The sequence below is a fragment of the Hylobates moloch genome, unplaced genomic scaffold, assembly GCF_009828535.3.
Source record: "Hylobates moloch isolate HMO894 unplaced genomic scaffold, HMol_V3 SCAFFOLD_3, whole genome shotgun sequence".
NCBI lineage: Eukaryota > Metazoa > Chordata > Mammalia > Primates > Hylobatidae > Hylobates > Hylobates moloch.
Genome location: NW_026652278.1, coordinates 141,475,169 through 141,497,581, shown reverse-complemented (window position 1 = coordinate 141,497,581; position 22,413 = coordinate 141,475,169). Strand labels below are relative to the sequence as shown.

Below are 22,413 nucleotides of genomic sequence, written 5' to 3'. Positions count from 1 at the left end.
GCATGGCTTTGCAGATGATGGGGGATTTTTTGGGTCTTTGTTTTGAGACAAGGTCTAACTCTGTTTCCTAGGCTAGGGCGCCAGTGGCATGAACTCGGCTCACTGCAGCCTCGCCCTCCCAGGCTCAAGCAGTCCTCACCTCAGCCTCCAGAGTAGCTGGGACTGCAGACATGTGCCATGATGCCCAACTGATTTTTGTTTACTTTTTTTGTAGAGATGGAGTCTTGCCATGTTGGCCAAGCTGGTCTTGAACTCTTGCACTCAAGCGATCCTCCCACCTTGGCCTCCCAAAATGTTGGGACCACAGGTGTGAGCCAGTGCACCCAGGCAGCTCCTGTGTTTTGTTTTTGCTCTGGAACTTTGGTTTATTTTAAGGCCCTCCATTTTGAAAGCAGGAAAAAAGTGATTTTTTTTTTCCTTATTCCCCTGGAAGATCCAGGGATGGGAATAGAGTGGCCTGAAAGCAGTGCTTGGATTCAGCCTGCTGCCAGGTCCTTCCTGCTGGACACAGACACCAAGAGGCTGGGGTGGATCAGACAGCTGCGCCTTCCTGGGGTGCTCAATGGTCTGTAGAGGAAAGCTGCTTGTTTACTCCTTAAGTCAATGTATTTGTGACTGTTGCCGTTGATATGTTGAACAATTCAGGAATCAAGGGCTATGGAGAAACTCCTTCAGGTTGTTGGCAACAGGTAGATGAAGCTAGGACAGTGACATGAAACTAAAGCTCTGTGTTAAACAAACAAACAAACAAAAAAAGAATAAGAACTAAATACATGTGGTTTCTTTTTTGTGATAATGATGTGCTACATCACCCTTCATTTCTACCTAAGGTTTAAATCAAATAGTTAAGAGGGGTTCTTATGAGTTTTATTATTTTAATAAGAAATAACATTTACATTCTATTTGTATTTCTGCTCATACCGAATTTTTCCTGCATTTTGTGTATGTGTATATATGTATATATAAATATATACATAAAATGACATATTTATGTTATACTTTATATATATATATGTATAATATGTGTATATTATATTATATATATTATATATATATAATTATATATTATATTACATATATTATTATGTATTATGTGTATTTATTTTTATTATATAATTATATATGTATAATATATATATATTTTATATTTATGTATATATAATATTATATATTTTATTTATATTATAAGTATATATTATATATTTATACATACATAGTATAGGTATTTTTTATTTTATATTTATATATATTATATATGTATAATATATGTATATATTTATATATATTATATATGTATAATATATGTATATATTTATATATATTATGTATACTTTTAATATATATCATATATGTAATATGTGTGTGTGTGTGTATATATATATATATATATATTTTTTTTTTTTTTTTTGAGACAGAGTCTCACTCTGTCACCCAGGCTGGAGTGCAGTAGTGTGAACACGGCTGACTGCAGCCTCCTGGCCTCACAGTCTTCCCACATCAGCCTCTCGAATACCTGGGACTACAGGCACAGGTGCATGCCACCATACCTGGCTAAATGTTTTTATTTTTTTGTAGAGATGGGTCTTGTCATGTTGCTCAGGCTGGTCTTGAACTCCTGGAAACAAGCCATCCTTCTGCCTCAGCCTCCCAAAGTGCTGGGATTACAGGCGTTAGCCATGGTGCCTGGCCTAGAAATATATTATCATGGCTGGGCTTGGTGGCTCACTCCTGTAATCCCAGCACTTTGGGATACTGAGGCAGGCAGATCACCTGAGGTCAGGAGTTTGAGACTAGCCTGGCCAACATGCCAAAACCCCGTCTCTACTAAAAATACAAAAATTAACCTGGTGTGGTTACAGGTGCCTATAATCTCAGCTACTAAGGAAGCTGAGGCATGAGAATCGCTTGAACTCAGGAGGCAGAGGTTGCAGTGAGCCGAGATCACGCCACTGCGCTCCAGTCTGGGTGACATAGCAAGACTATATCTCAAAAAAAAAAAAAAAGATATTATCAGTTAATATATATGAAAGTATAACCAACTCAAGTGTACAAGTAATATCCTAATTTGAACTCAGCCCTTCTTCATATTAGGCTGTTGAAAAATTCCTTCGTAGTTATTAGATTGGTAGGGCAGGGACCTTCTTTTCTCAAGGCTTGAATGAGAATCCAGGCTTACGTGATACCTAGAAAACTAGCCTTCACATCTTTAGTCCATCGTTTTCTTCATTAGTCATATCTTTATTGTCTAAGATACATATGATCCTTCGGAGGCAGGCAGCTCTGATGATTAAACCAAGTTAGTGTTAGAAGGTATTTGCTGATGCCAAAAGCCATGGTGCCAAGGGACTAGCTTCCCTATGTGCACCATGCATGGGACTACTACGTACAGTAGGCAGATTGTTCTTCATGAAAGGGCACTTGATTGAGAGAAAGAACGGAAGCTAAAATCCCGCCTGTACTTACTCAATTTACCAAACTGAATTCTCTTAGGACTACATTAGCCTAGAAGTGTTACCTTTTTTCTAATTCACATAGAGGCACTGTATGGGCATATAGTGATCCTCTCACCATTCCCCATCCTCTGCGTTCCTGCGTAACCTCTTCATCCCTTCTCCTTTCCCCCAGGCTGGAAAAAAAAAAAAAAATGCTGACTATAGATTTTGAGAACTTGCTTCCCTACTCTTGGAAAAAATTTATGCCAGTTTGGCTTCTCTCTCTTTAAAAATACTAACATTTGACTCCTCCTTCACCTGGATACCTCGCATACTCTCTGTTTGCTTAGAGATTCACACAAGACAAATAAGAAAGATGCTTTCAAGAGGCCTCTGCTCTGGACCCTGTGAATGTTCTTGAGAAAGGAAATGCCTGACTACTCTCTTAAAATTAAAGGTGAAGGGAGTGAGAGGTGAAAAAATAGAGTAAAACACAAATACATATCTTGATAAATTTCAAGTGAAATGTTGAAAGCTAATTTTTAATTTTTAGTGTTTAAATTTTTAATTTTGAAATATGTTTACAATGCCCATTGTACAAAATTTACATAAAATGTTTCCTTAGGACACAAAATCCATAGTAATTAAATGGAAACTGATGGTTATTACCTTCCTCCCAGCATGATAGAAATTATGTAGCTGAAAGACTTGAAAATTGAAATTGCTTTCTTCATATCACTTATTTAAAAATTCTTGTTTGTTTTGTGGGTGGTTTTGCTCCATTTATTTCTAGTTAAACTAATTGAATTTATATTTAGGTTAAGGTGTCAATATTAAAGTAACATAATAATTCATAATAAATTTGTATTTAAAAATAAATTGGGCCAGGAATAAAATATATTTTGGGGAGGATTGCTTGAAGCCAGGAGTTTGAAACTAGCCTGGGCAACATAGCCAGACCCTGTCACTGCAAAAAATTAAAAAATTAGCCAGGCATGGTAGTGTATTCCTATAGTCCTAGCCACTTGGGAGGCTAAGGTGGAAAGATCGATTAAAGTTTGAGGTTACAGTGAACTATGATTGTGCCACTACTGTACTCCAACCAGGGTGACAGAGTGGGACTCTGTCTCTTAACCAAAAAAAAAAACCAAGAAAAAAACAAAAAACAAAAAAAACTTGTGGAGAATATTTGTTTTGAGCAAATAAATTTTTTGTCAATTTGTTGAGTAACCTGAATGAAATAACAGATGTAGAAGATACAGACAAATACACAAAATGATAATATTTTGGTGCTATACATTAGAAGGATTGAAAACTTCATTTTTGTGATAATTGCTATGAAATGTCATTTGTTCCATTCTGCTTCCTCAAATTGGTGTTGGTAAGAGTACTTTTTCGGTATATTTTTACTGTGCATTTAGGTATATTTTATTATGCATTTCTAATTTACAATAGAAATGACGAATCTCTCAAATTTTAAAACTCGGGGGAAAACTAGCACTTAAAATTCATCCATTATAATTATTGTTTTGAATCTAGGAGAATTATAAAACAAGAGCGTGGTAGGTATAACCAGCAGAAGAGGGACACTATCTTCTAATCATGATAGAGTGTCAGTGGGAGTGGAAGTGGGCAGCGGGTATTACTGAAATGAGAATAATTAGTATTTAATTAAGCAAATGCTGCTTTTGATTGTCAATGAACAAGGAAAGCATGTTCCTCTCTCTTTATTGTAAAACAAGGCCTGGGAATAGTAACATTCATCTTCAATAGCACAAGTATTATAAAGTGAAAATAACATATTTTGGTAAAATTTGTCAAAGCTGGAAATTCATTGAATACACACTTCAGCAAATTAATACTAGAAAATTATATAGTGATTTATTGGGATAAATCACAACATTACAAAAATTCTTTTTCAATTATTTATATAACAATTGCTATGTAGAGAGAGATAAATATATATATATGAAAGATATATGTATTCAGGATAGCAAGTTGTTTTCTCATCATGAAAATGCTAAAAGTTTAGAGTTTCTTTTCCTTTTTTAAAAATCACTTTGTATATAAGTTAAAAACTCATATTTAAAATGTTTAGCACTGCATATACTATGTAAGTAGAACCCAGGCTTATTTGATGACTAAGGACACAGGCTTTACAGTTAAACAAGTCCAAGTCCAACTTCCATATTTGTAATATATCAACTGGTAACATTGGACAAAGCAGTTTTTTGAGCCTTAGTTCATTTTTTAAGTAGAAATGATTGATACTTTACCTTGTAAAGTGGTTGTGAGATTAAATGTAATAAGGTTTATTAAGAGTTTATTTATTTATGGTATGAGAGTATGACTCATACCATGCAATAAGTGTTAGCTCAGACAAATTGGATATGGCTTTTTGCTTCGTAAAATAACACACATCTGCTTTTTCCCCTTTTGTCAATTAGAATTATATGCATTGTTTTTGGAGATGAGAATCTTAAAATTTTTGTGTGATTATAGTCTAATTTTATTTATAGTTAAGCTTTAAACAAGGTCTTTTTTTAAAAAATTGTTCAGTTAAAAGGCTTCTTAAGTCTAATGGTCAGGTGGTTGTCAGCCATTTGGAAGGAGAACAAGCTCGTTTCTACCCTGCTTAGTTAATTATTGTGATTGTAAACAAAGGATGTACAATTCAAAGTCAGGCAACATTTCTCATGGATGATGGAGGTGATAATAGCTTAATTCCTGCTGGATTTTTTTTTCTCTGCTCTGGCAAGTTCATACTGACCTTGTGCAAAATCTGATGACCTCCCTATTTTACTCAACTGTTTGGAAAGCCGGGCCTGCCATAGCTGGCCCTGAGGGGGTATCTGAAAGACCACTGAACCACTGACCCATGTGAAGACTGGATTTCAAGTCTGATCTACAGAGCCTCTGAAATAGTTATATATGGGGTTTATTACACACAAAAGGCTAAACAGCTGCATTTTTCTGCTTATTAAATGTCATTATTAAAGTTACATATTGAATTTACTCAGTTTCTCATGCAAGTCATTTTCTAGACTAATTTTACATTTTGATCTTTTATCAGAGTTGGTATCTTTAAACTTGACTGTTTTGAAATGTGAGGAAAAGGTACTGACAAACCATGGCTAAACTGTAATAAATTATCTTCCTGGTTGATGAAGAGACCAAGACAGTGGCATTTTAATGCTTAGAAAGATTTTGGGTTTTTCTGGCAAAAATTGCATATACCTCATAAAAGATCTAGTTAGGTTGTCATTATTGTTATAGCATGGTGATTTATGTTTATATCTTGTCAAACCTCAGTTATTACTAAAATGTTTGTATTTAAGAGTTTTGAGGTTATGAGACATGTCATGAAGGAAAGCCTATGAAAGCTATTTATACCAGTAAGATCTTATTTAAATTGGGTTGGATAGGATCTGTCTACCTTGTGAGAAACTGTGACAGGGCTATGATATGCAAAGAAAAAAAAATTCCCTGTGTTTATTTTGTTCTTCTGAACAATAGAAAATGATCAGGTCCTTTTTTTGAATATCTAGTCAGTATCCTACAGTTTATAATATCACATTGTCTTTTATTTTTATATAGGAGTTGATCCCTGAATTTTATTATCTCCCTGAGATGTTTGTCAACTTCAATAATTATAATCTTGGAGTGATGGATGATGGGACAGTAGTGTCTGATGTCGAACTTCCTCCTTGGGCCAAAACCTCAGAAGAATTTGTTCACATAAACAGATTGGTAAGATAGTAATCATCTACTCTGTCTGTTATGAGCTTTTGCTCAAAGCATCTTTCATGTGTTGGTGTATAATCATTAACCGTTGCTCTTCTGGACAAAGCTGTAGGTGATAGGACTAACTGAAAGTGACATAATAGCTCAAGAATCCTTGTATATACTTTATGAAATCTTATTGAATTGATATATAAAATAATAGTTTCTTTTATGCAGAATTTAAGCTACATTCATATATACATGATGATTCAAAATTATAAGCGAAAGTTAGAAGTGAAATTGGGATTGTAAGTTTTTCCAAACATGAGCTTCTCTTTCCAGGAAAGGAACATAATTTTGTGTTCCAGGTTAGAAGGCCATTGCACATTTTCATAATAGAAACAAGATGTTCAAATTATGTCCTGTATCTATCATTTGAAGGAAATCTTCGTGTAATATTGAGAATATGAAAACGTTAAAACTTAAAAGCACATTAAATTTGTGCCTACAAACAACTCTTTAGTATCCTCTTTAGTGGATTCTTTAGTGTCCTTCATTATCTGGGTTCAGTATTATTTTTGAGACACTAATATGACTTTTCCTTTTTGCCTTTTAAGTTTCACAGAAGTTTGAAATCAGGGAGCTTTATTCTTAGTATTTAAAAGTAGAATCTTGGCTGGGTGCGGTGGCTCACACCTATAATCCCAGCACTTTGGGAGGCCAAGGCAGGCAGATTTCCTGAGGTCAGGAGTTCGAGACCAGCCTGCCCAACATGGTGAGACCCCACCTCTATTAAAAATACAAAAATTAGCTGGACGTGGTGGCGGGCGCCTGTAATCCCAGCTACTTGGGAGGCTGAGGCAGGAGAATCACTTGAACCTGGGAGGCAGAGGTTGCAGTGAGCTGAGATCATGCCATTGTACTCCAGCCTGGGTGACACAGTGAAACTCCATCTCGAAAAAATAAAAAATAAAATAAATTTAAAAAATAAAAGTAGAATGTTTACCATACTCTACGTTAAAAGTGAAATCTCAGTTGCATTGTGTTTTTCCTTCACACGTAAAAAAGGAAAATTATTGCATTTTTTAAATGTGGCATTCCTTTCTTTTCATACCAACAATTAATCCTATCTTCCAGATCCTATTACAGTCTCATTATTATTGAAATCTTGCATTCTATATATACTGGAAACAATGCAGGGGAGTAGAAAGAATATGTAAGCTTTGGAATCTGACCAGATTTCCCAATGCTTTATCAGTCACATTGCTGATTGTGGGACCTTAGCAGTTTAACCTTTCTGAGCCTTGGTTTCTTCATTTGTAATTTTGAAATTATGAGTAAACAATTGTAATTATGTATGTAAAATGCCTAGAATATTCTCTGGCTTATAGTAGGCACTCAGAAAATAGTAAATAATATTATTGTATCACAGTCTTATGGAACATGTTGCATTTTACTTTTACCCCAAGAATTTTTAAAGATTCTCACAAAGTTTCTGTGATTAAAGTGAAAGATGAAGACTAAGCTTGCTCTGAAAGATACTGAAGGAAATGTCAAACCTTTAAATGCGGCAGGTGTCTATGGTCGTATGTGTTTTTTTCCCCCAGGGAAACACAAAAGTGAATAGAAGGTACATTCATACTACAGCGTTTTTCTTTCAGTGATTTTTCTTTTAAAACAAATTTGTTGAGGTACGATCTATATATAATAAAATTCAACTTTTTAAAGTATGCAATTCAAGGAGTTTAGTAAGTGTATACAGTTATGTAACTGCCATTACAATCCAGCTTTAGAACACTCACGAGTACAAAAAGTTTCCTTGGGCGTCTTTATAGTCAGCCTCTGCTTCCACTCCTGGCTCCAGGCAATCACTGGTTCTGTCTCTGTTTTGCTTTTCTAGAAATTTTATATTAATGGAATCATACAATATGTAGTCTTTTTATGCCTGTCTTCTTTCAGTTAGCATGATGTTTTTTTGAGATTCATCCATGTTGTGCATATATCAGTAGTTAATTTCTTTGTATTGCTGTATAGTATTCCATTTTATAGATATATCACATTTTAAAATCTATTCACTAGTTAATGGACTTTTTTTTCTAGTTTGGGCTATTATAAATATTTGCATATAAGTCTTAGTGTGGACATCTGTTTTTATTTCTCTTGGGTAGATTTCTAGGAATTCCTGGGTCATATAATAAAAATGTTTACCATTTTGTATTCCCACAATGTATGAAGTTTCAATTTTTCCGTATCCTTAACGAGACTTGGTATTGTCAGTCTTATTTATTTTAGCCATTCTAGTAGGTAGGTCATTGTTATTTTAATTTGCAGTATCCTAATGATGAAAATGTTAACCATCTTTTCACAGACTTGTTTGCTACTCATATATATATATATATCTTCTTTGGTGAAGTATCTATTCAAATATTTTGCCTATTTTTAAATTGGGTTGTCTTTTTATTAGTGAATTGTAAGAGATCTTTGTGTATTCTCCATAAAAGTCATTTATCCAACATATATTTTGAAAATATTTTTTAACTAGCCTTTTTTATTTTTTAATGGTGTCTTTTGAATCATGGTTTAAAAAATGTTTTAACTAAATATTAGATATTAAATATTTATACAATATATAAAAGATACAAAATATCCTCATTATTGGTGAATATACTTTTAAGAAAAAAATCACGTTCTGATCATTTTTTCTCAAATATGACTTGAAATTTTAAGTCTCAAGGGAATCAATTTTCTGTTAATCATTACCATAGTTAGCATTTATCATAGTTAGTATTATTAATAATATAAAGAAGTTTGTTAGTATGTTTACTTCACTTTAAAGGAGCTCTAAAGGGCAGAAACATTTGAATAAGTTATATATTAAGTTTTTCACCAACATTTTGACAATTAAAAAATTTAATTATATAAGTTAAGGCAAGCTGCTCTCCTGACAGTACCTCCCATCTCTACCCTCACTGCCTTCATCTCAGAAGAGCCAGGTCTATTTGGGACAGGTTTACAAGGGCACTAAGGAAAAGAAGATTGTGGTTTACCAAATTGCTTTACAAGTAGATTTGGATTTTGACTACCCATGCTCTAAACTTGGGCATGATTGTAAAGTTATATACCAAATAATATTTTGCAGTATTAACTGTGCATTTGTTATAACATTATTATTAAGTTTACTTAATACTTTTCCCAGTGATTCCTACTGCTTGAGTTTTATAGATGTCTTCATTGTTTAGACTCTGAATTAGCTTACATTCCTAAACAGAACTGTATGTAAAATCACTGCAATTCAAGTGCAAACATAGTTTAGAGTTGAGTATATATCTGGTCATTTTAATTCATAATTAGGAAAGATACTTGATTTTACATATATGTGCCTTTATGAAAGAATTTAATATTCATTCATTCAAAATATTTATTTTACACCTCTGATGAACAAAGTTTCCTGCAATATAGTCTATATTGATTCATTTTGTAATTTCTTTTTAACTTTCTACAAGTGACTAAATTGTTAGTATGGTATCTTATGTATTGGTTAGCATATTGTCACATAAGAGTTTCATCCCCCTCCTCTTTTTGGTTTGCCGCTTCAAGTCCACAGATTTTATGCAATGATTGCAGCTCATGAAATGCATACTACTTTGATCTGTGACCTTTTTGTGGTGCTAATCGGGTTCCTGATATCATTATACCTTACTCATTAATCATATTTCCTGCAGCCCGTCAGGCAGCCAGACAGCACAATCCCTGTTTTCAGCCCTCTGTTGGCAGGTTTCTGCTTTTCAAGATTATTACAGACGATACTTCAGCTTCTCGTAGCCAGAGCCACATCAAGCTGTGTGTTACAATTAAAGTCAGATGGTCCTCAGGTTGAACAGGGATATAGTGTTGCAGCTGTCCCTCTTCCTGGAACAAACCAGCACCAAGAACAGATGATCTATAGGACAGTGAATAATAACAGATTATACAATACTCTGTTGGTAGCAGGGGATCAGAGAATTAATTAACTGACATACTCATTTTAAGATACCCAGCATGTCTTTTTTAAGTATTTGGTTGTTAATTCAAGAGGATAGGATATTTTTAGGAGTATGATTTTGGTAGTGAACCAATAATGCTACATTCTCTGTTTGTGTTAGAGGACTGTAACTACTGTCTCACCCAACAACTCTTATCCTCAGTTTTCTGTAAGTAATGAAGATCTAAACGTAGGATTGGAAAACTGGCTAAGTGGATGGGCTTGAACAGAAGATAATATCCTACATATTTTAGAAGGAAAACTCACCTAAATTTCATTAGTTTTTCAGAGAAGTAAATTATATTTTGTTTTGAACAGTTGGAATCAGGGTAAAACCAAAGCAGTCTTAATTATATCCCTGAGATTGGTCCCTGTTATCTACTATTACCTGAACAAGGAAAAAAATTTATTTCAGATACTGCATCAGAAATATAAATGAGAAACAGGCTTTCATACTTTCAAATAATAGAAAAATTTATGAGTTCAAAATGCCCATCATCTGTCTGTTATGATATAATGTCAATGTAGGACCTATATATTATACTGCCTCTTATAACCTTCAAGTTTCATGTTGAATAAGAGACAAAGAAAACCATAGTCTCGGCAGAATTACTAAAAGTTGGCCTTTAAAAGTAGAGCGTTTTGCTTTAGCCAAAGGATACATAATATACATAATTGATTCAAATTATAATAGTTCATTCATTTAACATGTATTTATTGAGTGCTTGCTTATGGACCAGCACTGTTAGATTCGATAAATAAGAGACAATATCCCTATTCGTGTGGAGATTACCTTTTCTTTGATAACTTGTTGAAATAGAAAGCTTGTCAAGGCCTGGAGGTGGTGTTAATATAGCAAAGGAAGCGTTCTCTTGTTGAATTGTCCTAAGGTTACCAGTTAAAATCACATTTACTTTTGTGTATGTTCTATAGATTTTTGTCTCCTCTACTATTTCATAATGGTGACACAAATAGTACTCACTTAACAAGGTAAAGAAAAATAAAATGAATATATTATCTGCTTTCCATTATCATCAGAGAATATGTGGACAAATTAAAAGAGATGCTGTCCTTTCATAGTATTGCCTGACAGGAAAAAAACAAGTTTGATGAAGAAATAAAATCTAAACTTGTTTCTATTATTGCTAAAATTTAAATCTATTCAACATAAACCTTTATAGGTCTTACACCTCTGAATGAATTAGGTCAATCTTGTATGATTTTTTTCTCTGAATGGAAAATTTACATTTCTCAAGTGATGACAGCATAGAGACAGAATCTCATGCCCCCCACTGAACAAGAGTGGGGAAATGACATTCTTAAGACCACTGACCAGACAACATTTTTTTTAAAAAAAATTTTGGAATTGAAATGCCAGAAGCTTTTTTCAAATTTTTGTTGTTGTTGTTTCCTTTTCATTTTCCATATTGATAATGATGTGGCCAAGAATGTAAACAGCCATGGTGGCTGCAGTTGGAAATAATTATTGTTAGCTGAGGGTTTCTGCCTCTCATGTCTTCATCCTCTTATTCCCAGTGCAGTGGTTGGAATTAAATCCCCTGGGAATGTAGGAAGATAGATATGAAGAGTCTAAAATTACTATTGTTTGGTTTGCTTTTAGCCGTGATGTGTAATTTACTGTGAAATTTTTAGTTAAAAAAGGAGGACACCTAAATAAGAGGAAAAACAGATTTACCATAGTGATAGATTATTAATTCTCCCCAAATTTTTTTATAAAGTCAATATAAAAATACAAAAACCATTCAATAGGTTTACTTTGTTTTGTTGGAAGATGATAAACTGATTTTAAAGAGCAAAGGGCCATTGTGGCCAAAATCCTCTTGGAGAACAAGAGCAGATTTCAGAGGGACTTGCTTTACCAGGTATCAAAAATTATTATGAAGCTGTAGTAATTCGGGAAGGAGAAGTAGTACAAGAAAAATGAACAGAGAACCCAGAAATAGACCAGGATATATAAAGAAACCTCGTCCATTACAGAGCTGGTATTGCAGAACTGTGGGGAAAGGAAGGACTTTTCAATTTAGGATTCTGAGATACTTATTTTATTAGTTTCCTACGGCTTCCATAACAAAGTATGATTATCTGGATGGAAACAACAGAAATTTATTGTCTCACAGGTTTGGAGGCCAGAGGTCTGAAATCAAGGTTTAGCAGGGTTGACTTCTCCTAAATGCTGTATGGGAAGGACCTGTTCTAGCCCTCTGATTGGCGTATATATGGCTGTCTTCTCCTTGTGTCTCTTCACATCATCCTCCCTCTATGCATGTCTGTCTGTCCAAATTTTTCCTTTTAATAAGGACACCATTCATATTAGATTAAGGACTCACCCTACTCCAGTATGGCCTATCCTAAATAAAGACTTCTGTAATGACCCAATTTTCAAATGAAGCCACCTTCTGAGGTGCTGTTAGGTTGAGACTTTAACATAAAAATTTGGGGGGAGTGGCCACAATTCAACCTATAGCAGATATACAGGGAAAAAATTTTAATTGGAACCTTATTTTATGCCACAAACAAAATGAAGGTATATTAAAGCTTTATATATAAAGGTAAAACTATAAACTTTAACAAGATAATACAGGAGAATTTCTATGTGATGTTGGAATAGGGAAAGATTTTCAAGCAAGAAACAAAAAAGTGAAATATGATATATAAATTGATTTTTGGTTGTTAAACCAACCTTGCATTCACAAATATATTACACTTATATGTTTTAAGTTCTTTTGATATGTCTTGGATTTTTGTTTTGTTAGTATTTTCTTGAGGAATTACTACTTTTGAGAATTTTTGAATCTGTATTTATGAGGAATATTAGTTTGTAGTTTTCTTGTGATATCCTCATCTGACTTTATTATCAGGGTAATACTAGTCTCATAGAATGAGACATGACAGTGTTCCTTCTTCCTCTATATTTTTGAAGGACTTTGTGAAGGCTACGTATTATTTCTTCTTTAAATGTTAGGTGGAATTCACCACTGATGCTATTTAGGCATGGCCTTTTCTTTGTGAGAAGATTTTAAATTACCAAATCAGTTTTTTTTACTTTTTATAGGTCTATCGAGATTTTTTTATTATTTTTTCTTGAATCTATGTCAGTAATTTATTTCTTTCTTGGAATTTGTCCATTTAATCTAAGTTGTCTAATTTATTTTTATAAAGTTGTTCATAGTATGACTTATTATCATTTTAATTTCTGTAAGGTTAGTAATGATATTACCTCACTTATACTGATTTTTGGTAATTGGTATTATCTTTTTTTTCTGGTTCAGTCTTGCTAAAAAGTTTTGTCAATTTTGTTGTCTTTTCAAAGAGCCAACTTTTTGTTTCACTGGTTTCCTCTATGGTGCCTCTGTGTTCTCTTTCATTGAGTTTTCACTCTAATATTCATTCTTTCCTTTTGCTTGCTTTGGGTTTAGTTTACTCTAACTAGATTATTAAATTGGAAAACTAGTTTTTTTATTTGAGTTCTTCTCTTCCAATATCAGGTTTTCCAATTACAATTTTCTCTTTATGTGTGGTTTTTGCTGTATCTCATAAATTTTGATATTTTGTTTCCTTGTTTTCATTCAGCTTATGCAATTTTCTGATATTCCTGTGGTTTCTTTCTTGGCTTATGGATTGTTTAGAAGTGCATTGCTTGGTTTCCAAATATTTTCCAAAATCTGTATTTTCTATTATTCTATTATTTTCCAAATCTGTATTTTCCAAATTTTCTCCTGTGTTTTCTATTTTTAATTTCATTGTGATTGGAGAGCATACTGTGTATGATTTCAGTTGCTTAAAATGTATTGAGACTTGTTTTCAACCTAGCATGGGTCTATATGGGAGAATTCTTCATGTTCCCTTTAGAAGAATGGGTATTCTGCTATTGTTGAGTGTTCTGTGGATGTCAGTTGATTGACTTGGTTTTTTGTGTTTAACTACTCTATATCTTTGCTGACTTTCTGTCTAGTTGTTTTTTTTGTTTTTGTTTTTGTTTGTTTGTTTTTGTTTTGCTAGTGGGATATTGAAGTCTCCAAATGCTGTTTTCAATTCTATCAGTTTTTGCTTCATGTATATTTGGGCTCTGTTGTTAAATGCATATGTTAGTTTCCTATAGCTGCTGTAGCAAATTACTGCAAACACTTGGTGGCTTAAGCAGCAGAAATTTATTCTTTCACAGTTCTAGAGTCCAGAAATCTGAAATCAGTATCACATTCCGTCCAGAGGATGTCTGCGTGTGTCTTCACATTGCCTTCTTTTCTGTCTATAGCCAAATCTCTCCCTGTCTCCATTTTCTAAAGATACATGTGATTGCATTTAGAGTCCTCCCTCATAATCAGGATAATCTTCCCATCTCAAAATCCTCAATTGAGGTCAAGCACCATGGCTCATGCCTGTAATCCCAGCACTTTGGGAGGCCAAGGCAGGCAGATCACCTGAGGTCAGGAGGTCAAGACCAGCCTGGCCAACATGGCAAAACCCCATCTCTACTAAAAATACAAAAAATTAGCCAGGCATGGAGGCGTGTGCCTGTAGTTCCAGCTACTCGGGAGGCTGAGGCAGGAGGATCGCTTGAACCTGGGAGGTGGAGGTTGCAGTGAGCTGCGATTATGCCACTGCACTCCAGCCTGGGCAACAGAGTGAGACTCTGTCTCCAAAAAAAAAAATTCCTCAATTTAATGACATTGCAAAGAACCTTTTCCCATATAATGTAGCATTTTACAGATTCCAGGGAGTAGGACCTGATATCTTCCTGGGAGTGAGGGGTACATTTTTCAGCCTATCACAATGCATATATGTTTATAATTGTTATGTCTTCCTGATAAATTAACCAATTTTTTTAGTCATAAATTGTCTCTGTTTGTTTTTAGTAATTTTTTAGTCTGTTTTGCCTGATACTGTTAAAGCCACTTCAGTTCTCTAATGGTAACTGTTTGCATGGTATACCTTTTTCCATTATTTTATTTTCAACCTATTTTTTTGGATTTTGGACACTTTCAAAATGTCTTTTGTAGATAGCATATAGTTGGATCATGTTACTTATCTAGACTGACAGTCTCTGCCATTCGAAGTGTTTATTCACATTTAATGTTATTATTGATAGCATAATAATAGCATAATCCAGATAGCATCCAATAGCATAATCCAGAAATAGATCAGCACATGTAAAGAAATCTCATCTATTATAGAGTTCTATAATAGTTGGATTCATGTCCACCATTTTATTAATTATTTTCTTTAGGCTTGGGTCTTTTTGTTTTTCTGTTCCTCCTTTATCATATTTTTTGTATTAAATAACATTTCTGGTCTACTATTTTCATTAAATTTTTTTTACTATGTATTTGTTTTAGTTCTTTTCTTAGTCATATTTACAGACACTACAATATACATTTTATTTTTTGAGACAGACTCTCACTCTGTCACCCAGGCTGGAGTGTAGTGGTACAATCATGGCTCACTGCAGCCTTGACCTCCTGGGCTCAAGCGATCCTCTCACCAGAGCCTCCTGAGTAGCTGGGAGTACAAACGTGTGCCACTACACCCAGCTAAGTTTTTTATTTTTCATAGAGATGAGGTCTCACTATGTTGCCCAACCTGGTCTTGAACTCCTGACCTCAAGCAATCCTCTCATCCTGGCTTCTCAAAGTGCTAGGCTCACAGGCATGAGCCACTGTGCCCAGTCTGCATTTTAAATTATCACAATTTACTTCAGGTTAATACCAACTTAATTCCAGTAAAATATAGCAGCTTTGCTCCAACTCAGCTCCATTTGTTACCCCTAATTTGTGCTATTATTTATATATATATTACATTATATATAAGCCTACTATGCAGTGTTATAAATGTTGTGTTATATGATCTTTTATCTCCTAAAGAAGAGAAGGAGAAAAAATCTATTAATTTTATTCACTACGTTACCTTAATAGAAACATTTCAAAATGGCATCAGGAGAGTGCATCAGGTACTCAGCATCATCTAGGAATGGAATTAAAACATGTCATACAGTAAAAGTTCTATAGAGTTGAGGTTTACACTTTCAAATACCAGTGGTTTTCACCATTTCCCTTGAAAATAATTTTTTTTATGAAATGGATTACACATTTCTTTGCCTCTTAAGTGGAGAATTCTTTCTGAAATTAAATCTTAAATAGCCTTTTCTGTATTACTAACAGTCGAATATTCCAGACATTTTCCATGATGCCTTGAAGTTACTGAGATGCATAGAGCTTTTTGTTCCTCACTTAAAATGACCGACATTCCTTTGCTTTCTTTTAGCTTTTCTGTCAGCATTCAAAGTTCTCTTCTATGTCAGATGTCACTTCTCTGTCAGGGTTTCCATCTTGTTGTGATTGATTATGTTATTTAATGCATATATGGCTGGGTTAAAAGCTTGAGGAATGACCCAATGCCTCCCACCGTTAAAGTTCATGAGCTTTTTGCTTGTTTTCCTCTTGGCCTTCAGTTGCTTTGAGTTTGACTGTGTTCTAGATTCTTTGAACACCTAAATTCTGAACTCTGGATAAATGAGAGTAAACTGCATTTTGTTTAGTGACATGTTATTGTGCTAGATACAAACCAAATAAAATAAAATGATACTATTTCTAATATATGCTACATCCATGGTAGAAAAATATTCAAATTCTGTGTTTATTCTGGGGTAAGTAACTTCTATGATTTTCTACCACATTGTTAGTATTTCATTAAAATATATTAATGATTTTTAAGTTTTGGAAAGAATAATAGAAAATTCCTCCCCATGGGTATCTCATCTATATAATTGAAAGGATTGTCTAATAGTGGTTACTCTTCCCTGTAGACTTTAGCCTCAGTGATAGAGCTGAAAATGTAGGGGGGAAATGCCAGATTTCTCCCTCTTCCTGACACAGGAACCTATAATAGTTAGGCTTCTAGCTTGAGTTACTCCACATGCTTTTCTTACTCACCACAGTGCCTGCCACGTGTTCTTCTCATCATTGCAGTATAAGCCTACCCTACTCCTTTTTTAGCCAAATGATACCCTAAAGCATGCAACGTTACCCTTCTCATCACTATGCTCTCAAAAAGCAAAATAATCTAAAAACTTACAAATACTCTTCTCAGAACTCTCATCTTCTTTGAAACATTTCAGAAACACCCCTATATATTCTTTCCCAATTATTACTTGAGATGGTATTGTGCAGATGGCTGATCTAATTCATTTTAGAGCAGTTTTTCAATTATTTATCTTTATTGGTTATTAAACATTTCTTCATATGAGATTCAGTAATGTCCATAATTAAATTGCAAAGACCCATGCCAGGCCCTTTGGAGTTCAGAATCTTCTATGGTGCATGAATTTGGCACAGTGGCTGCTCATGATATCAATAGTAATTACACCTTATAAGTATTTGACACTTTATTCAAAATACTTCTGGTTTGGGTGGTTTTTTTTTTTTGTTTGTTTGTTTGTTTGTTTGTTTGTTTGAAACAGAGTCTCGCTGTGTCACCCAGGCTGGAGTGCAGTGGCACAATCTCAGCTCACTGCAACTTCTGCCTTCCAGGTTCAAGCAATTCTCCTACCTTAGCCTCCCAAGTAGCTGGGACTACAGGCACTCACCACCACACTTGCCTAATTTTTTGTATTTTTAGTAGAGACCGGATTTCACCATGTTGGTCAGGCTGGTCTCAAACTCCTTAAACTCCTGACCTCAAATGATCTGCCCGCCTCAGCCTCCCAAAGTGCTGGGATTACAGGTGTGAGCCACCGTGCCCAGCCAGGTGTATATTTTGTCATCTATTTCTTAATTTCATAATTTCTTTCTTTAAGGTTTTGAAATACCTTGTTGCACTGACTTCAGGAAAAAGAAATAAGTAAAACCTCATTTATGGTAACTTAGTGCTTATCCAAAGTTACTATAGGTTTGAAGTTAAAAAAAAGAAGGGGAAGGAGAAGGGAAAGGAGAAGGGGAAGAAGAAGAAGAAAGATAGATAGAGAGATACTTTTTATAATAAAAAAAAGTTAAAAGATGGCTAGAAATCTCAGTATTTAATTTTTCATTTTTAATCTTTGTGTAAATTATCATGGTAGTGTGCTGCCAGTTACAGCTGGTAGTCATTGTTTCTGCCAGGGGCTAATGATAATGGCTAGAGAAGAGAAGTGAGGCTAATGGGCTCGCAATATGAAATTCACAAGAAGAAATTGAATTCACAGAGGAATGCTTGCTCACCAAGTTCACCTTGCCACCACCATTGCTTTCAGTAGTGCTCTGATTACAGGCAACTTCTGCCCAGTGGTGCTGTGCAGGAGCTGCCTGTAACCCCTCCCCTGTCTGTGTTTCTGGCACTGGGCCATGGCACCTGCAGTGGCAGTCTATCTGAAAAGCAGCAGCTCTGCTGTGGATTTTGTTCTGCCTCTGGATGCTTTCATGCAACTCTGCACAGGGTTACCCGATAAATGACTGCTTACTGTGGTATTTATGTCTGTTTGATTTGCCGGTAACTGGTGTATCTCAAACGAAAATTTTTTAGCAAAGACTTCTGTATATACTAGCAAATTTCCTTGATTATGTTAACCACTGTGACCTTCCCACCCACCACCAAAAAAAAAAAAGAAAAAGGAAGAAGAGGATTGCCACATGCTTATCCAGAATGGCTTAGTTTTTTGTGGTCCGATTGATTCCTTTCTATATTTTTAATGATAACTGTATATTTTAGAATTTGTATTTATATATAGAGAGATAGATAGATAATTCTATATTTTAGAATTATCATTAGAAAATAGAGAAACTTTAGAATAAATATCAAAGTATTGCAATGCTAGGAAACAATGAATAGTTGTGTATTATATAAATAAACAAAGATAGGCCATTTTTTCTGTCCACTAACAGTTATTCTAAATAAATGTTAAGCTACTTTCTAAAGAAAAAGTAGATATTCTTATTCTTATTTTTAAGCAAAGGCAAATTTAGTTTGTATTATTTTTATTGTACTAAGTGCTGTGACTATAGTACCTGGTTTTTATTTTGAGAAATTTATATCTCAAAATTTTCCGAGGCACTTAGAATTTGTATAGCTTAAATCAATTTTTGAGTTTTTGTTTCTTTTCTTCCCTTCTTTCTTTCTTAATCAGTTATTCATTCACTTTATCGTTTCGTTTTTTTTGTTCATATACTTAGGCCATACTAAAAATAAAATATTTTATTTGTAGCAACATGCTTTGGCGTTGTTTTTAAAATAAGTTCTTTTTTTTTTTCCTTTGGTCTACAGCTGTACCACCCTGAATGTGCCTGATCTCGTCTAAAATAAGTTCTTTTTTTGTATTTTATTTCCAAATAATTTCAAACTTACAAAAACTTGCAAAAAAAAATAGCACACAGAATTCTTATACACTTTTCTCAGGTTCACTATTGTTAACCTTTTTCCCTCCCTCTTTTTTATGTGAGTTTTCTCTCTCCCTCCCTTCATCCTCTCTCTCCTCTTTTTTCACCCTCTCTGTAGTATATGTATATATACTCACACACCCACATAATTATACATACACACAATATTTTTACTGAATCCCTTAAGGTAAGTTACATACTTCATAGTCTTTTACGTCTAAATATTTCAGTGTGTACCTCCTAAGAATAGGGATATTTTCTTATGTAACTACAGCACAGTTATCCATTTTATAAACTTATGTTGATGTAATACTTTCGTCTAATTTACTTTCCATATATATCACTTTTGTTAGTGATATATAACACGTAGTATTTATATCATTTTTACGCTGCAATATGGGATCCAGTCCAGCGTAAGTTACTGCTTTTAGTTGCCATGTAAATTCTTAGAAGTTCCTTTTCCTGTAACCCTACTTGTATTAGTTTCCTAGGGCTGCCATTACAAAGTATAGTAAGTCCTCACTTAACATCACAGATAAGTTCTTGGAAACCGGGACTTTAAGTGAAATAATTACAATAGGTTCTCAGATAATGTCATTTAGTTATGATGTTATGAGAAAAATATTGCTTTCGTTATATGTCATTTTGCTTAAAGTCACAGTTTCCAAGAACCTGTTGACAATGTTAAGTGAGTAATTACTGTCCCACAAACTGCATGGCTTAAACAACATACGTTTATTGTCTGACAGTACTGGAGGCTTTAAGTCTGAGATCATGGAGTCAGCAGGGCCATTCTCCCGCTGAAGGTCTTAGAGAAGGATCTGTTCCAGGCCTCTCTCCAAGCTTCTGATAGGTCCTTGAATTGTAGCAGTGTAACCTCGGTCTTCACAAGGTGTTCTCCCTGTGTGCATATCTGTCTCTGTGTCCACATTTTCCCCTTTTTATAAAGACACCAGTCATATTGGATTAGGGACCACCCAAATGACTTCATTTTAATCTGTTTACCTCTGTAAATAACCTATCTCCAATCTCATTTTGAGGTACTGGAGGTTAAGACTCCAACATAAGGAGTTGTGTTGGAGGGAACACAGCTCAACCCATAACACTCACTCAACTACTTGTTCTGTCTTTTTGAAAGAAAACTTTTTAATTTTTTTATTTTTCTTTATTTTAAGAAAGCATCTCATTGTCACCAGGCTGGAGTGCAGTGGCTGATCATAGCCTACTACAGCCTCAAACTCCTGGACTCAAGTGAGCTTCTCGAGTAGCTAGGACTATAGGCACATGCCACCACGTCTAGCTAATTTTATTTTTTGTAAAGATGGGGGTCTCCTAATGTTGCCCAGGCTGGTCTCAAACTCCTGGCTTCAAGCCATCCTCCCTCCTTGGCCTCCCAAAGTGCTGAGATTACAGGCATGACCCACCACACTTGGCCTCAGAATGTTCTTTGAAACCGTCTTTTTATGATATCTTCTTGTTTTCATTTTTATTAAGCTGTATTATAGTTATTCCATTATGCTCTACACCAGAGAATAATATATAATGGATTCTGACTCAAATTTGTTTTAAAAATAAAATGACACAATTTTTGATCCAGGTTTTTTTGAAGAAATATAATCTGCATCTCAGCAGCAGATCACTTGTGCATGTTTCTGGGTCATCCCAAAAACATTTTAGTTGGTGCCACAGGAAACCACATAAAATAACTATTTCTCTTTAAACTATATGAAGATATTTATAAATTGGATACTCCCTAAATTGGAGGCTCTCACAAATACTGCTTAAAATTCTTCAGTGGTTACTTACAGCCTTCCCAGCTTTACAACATGACTTGGAAGGTTCTTCACAATTTACCTGCTTACTTCCCCAACTTCATCTCTTGAAAACTATAGTCCAGTAACACTGAACAAGGTACACTTCTCTAAGATGGCTGTGTTCTCTCACATCTTATAAGCTGTTTCCTTTGCCTACAAAAATGCCACATTCCTCCCCCTTGGGAAGCCTTGATTGATTGTTTGATTGACAGAGTCTCACTTCATCACCCTGGCTGGAGTGCAGTGGTGCGATCTCCGCTCACTGAAACTTCCGCCTCCTGGGTTCAAGCCATTCTCATGCCTCAGCCTCCTGAGTAAATGGAATTACAGGCGCCACACTACCACACTCAGCTGCTAATTTTTGTATTTTTAGTAGAGACGAGGTTTCACCATGTTGGCCAGGCTCATCTCAAGCTCTTGACCTCAAGTGCTGTAATCCCACCCAAAGTGCTGGGATTACACATGTAAGCCACCACGCCCATCCAGAAAGCTTTTAATTATACCTCTATCCACTCTTCAACATTCCCTCACCACCAACCACACCAACAGAGTCCACCTGAGATGTTTCTCCTGTGTTCTCTTTTAATAGACATACTTAACAGCTAGCATTTTAGTGGTGGCTCAGCATCTCATTTTCACCATGAAATGTTGAGCCACTTGAGGACCTCTCTTATTCTTTGTTTTCGCAACTGTAGCACAATAGCTGGTCTATATGGGGTATCATGGTCATGTTTGCTAAAAGAATGAAAAATGGATGAGTCTTCAAAAAGTATCAGAAGAGAACCAAAATGCTTTATGACAACAGCAGAGCTTAAGCGTCTTGAGAACCAACTTTGCCCAAGAATATTGATTAGTAGTTTCTGCCATGGTCACAGGAACGGAGAATTTAGCGTTTTGTGTCTCTGTGTGTCATACCTGAATAAGAGTCTATTGGTGCAAAAGATCATATCTAATAGTGATATTCATAAAATAAGTGACACAAAATAGTCCATGCAGGATAGGCACAGTATTTCAATAAAATACAGGTAGTTAAGTAAAGGTAATTTCTAGTTGAGTACATA

At 34.8% G+C, this 22,413-nt stretch overlaps 1 protein-coding gene across 4 annotated transcripts in view; it reads left to right on the top strand.

Moving 5' to 3' along the window:
• LRBA (LPS responsive beige-like anchor protein) overlaps positions 1-22,413 on the top strand; it is a 793,918-nt gene that overhangs the window by 625,787 nt on the left and 145,718 nt on the right. For all 4 annotated transcript variants that reach the window (XM_032148169.2, XM_032148179.2, XM_032148174.2 and 1 more), the window contains one exon: positions 6,030-6,182. In XM_032148169.2, coding sequence (XP_032004060.1) covers positions 6,030-6,182 — 153 coding nt within the window. The remainder of the gene's footprint in view (positions 1-6,029; positions 6,183-22,413) is intronic.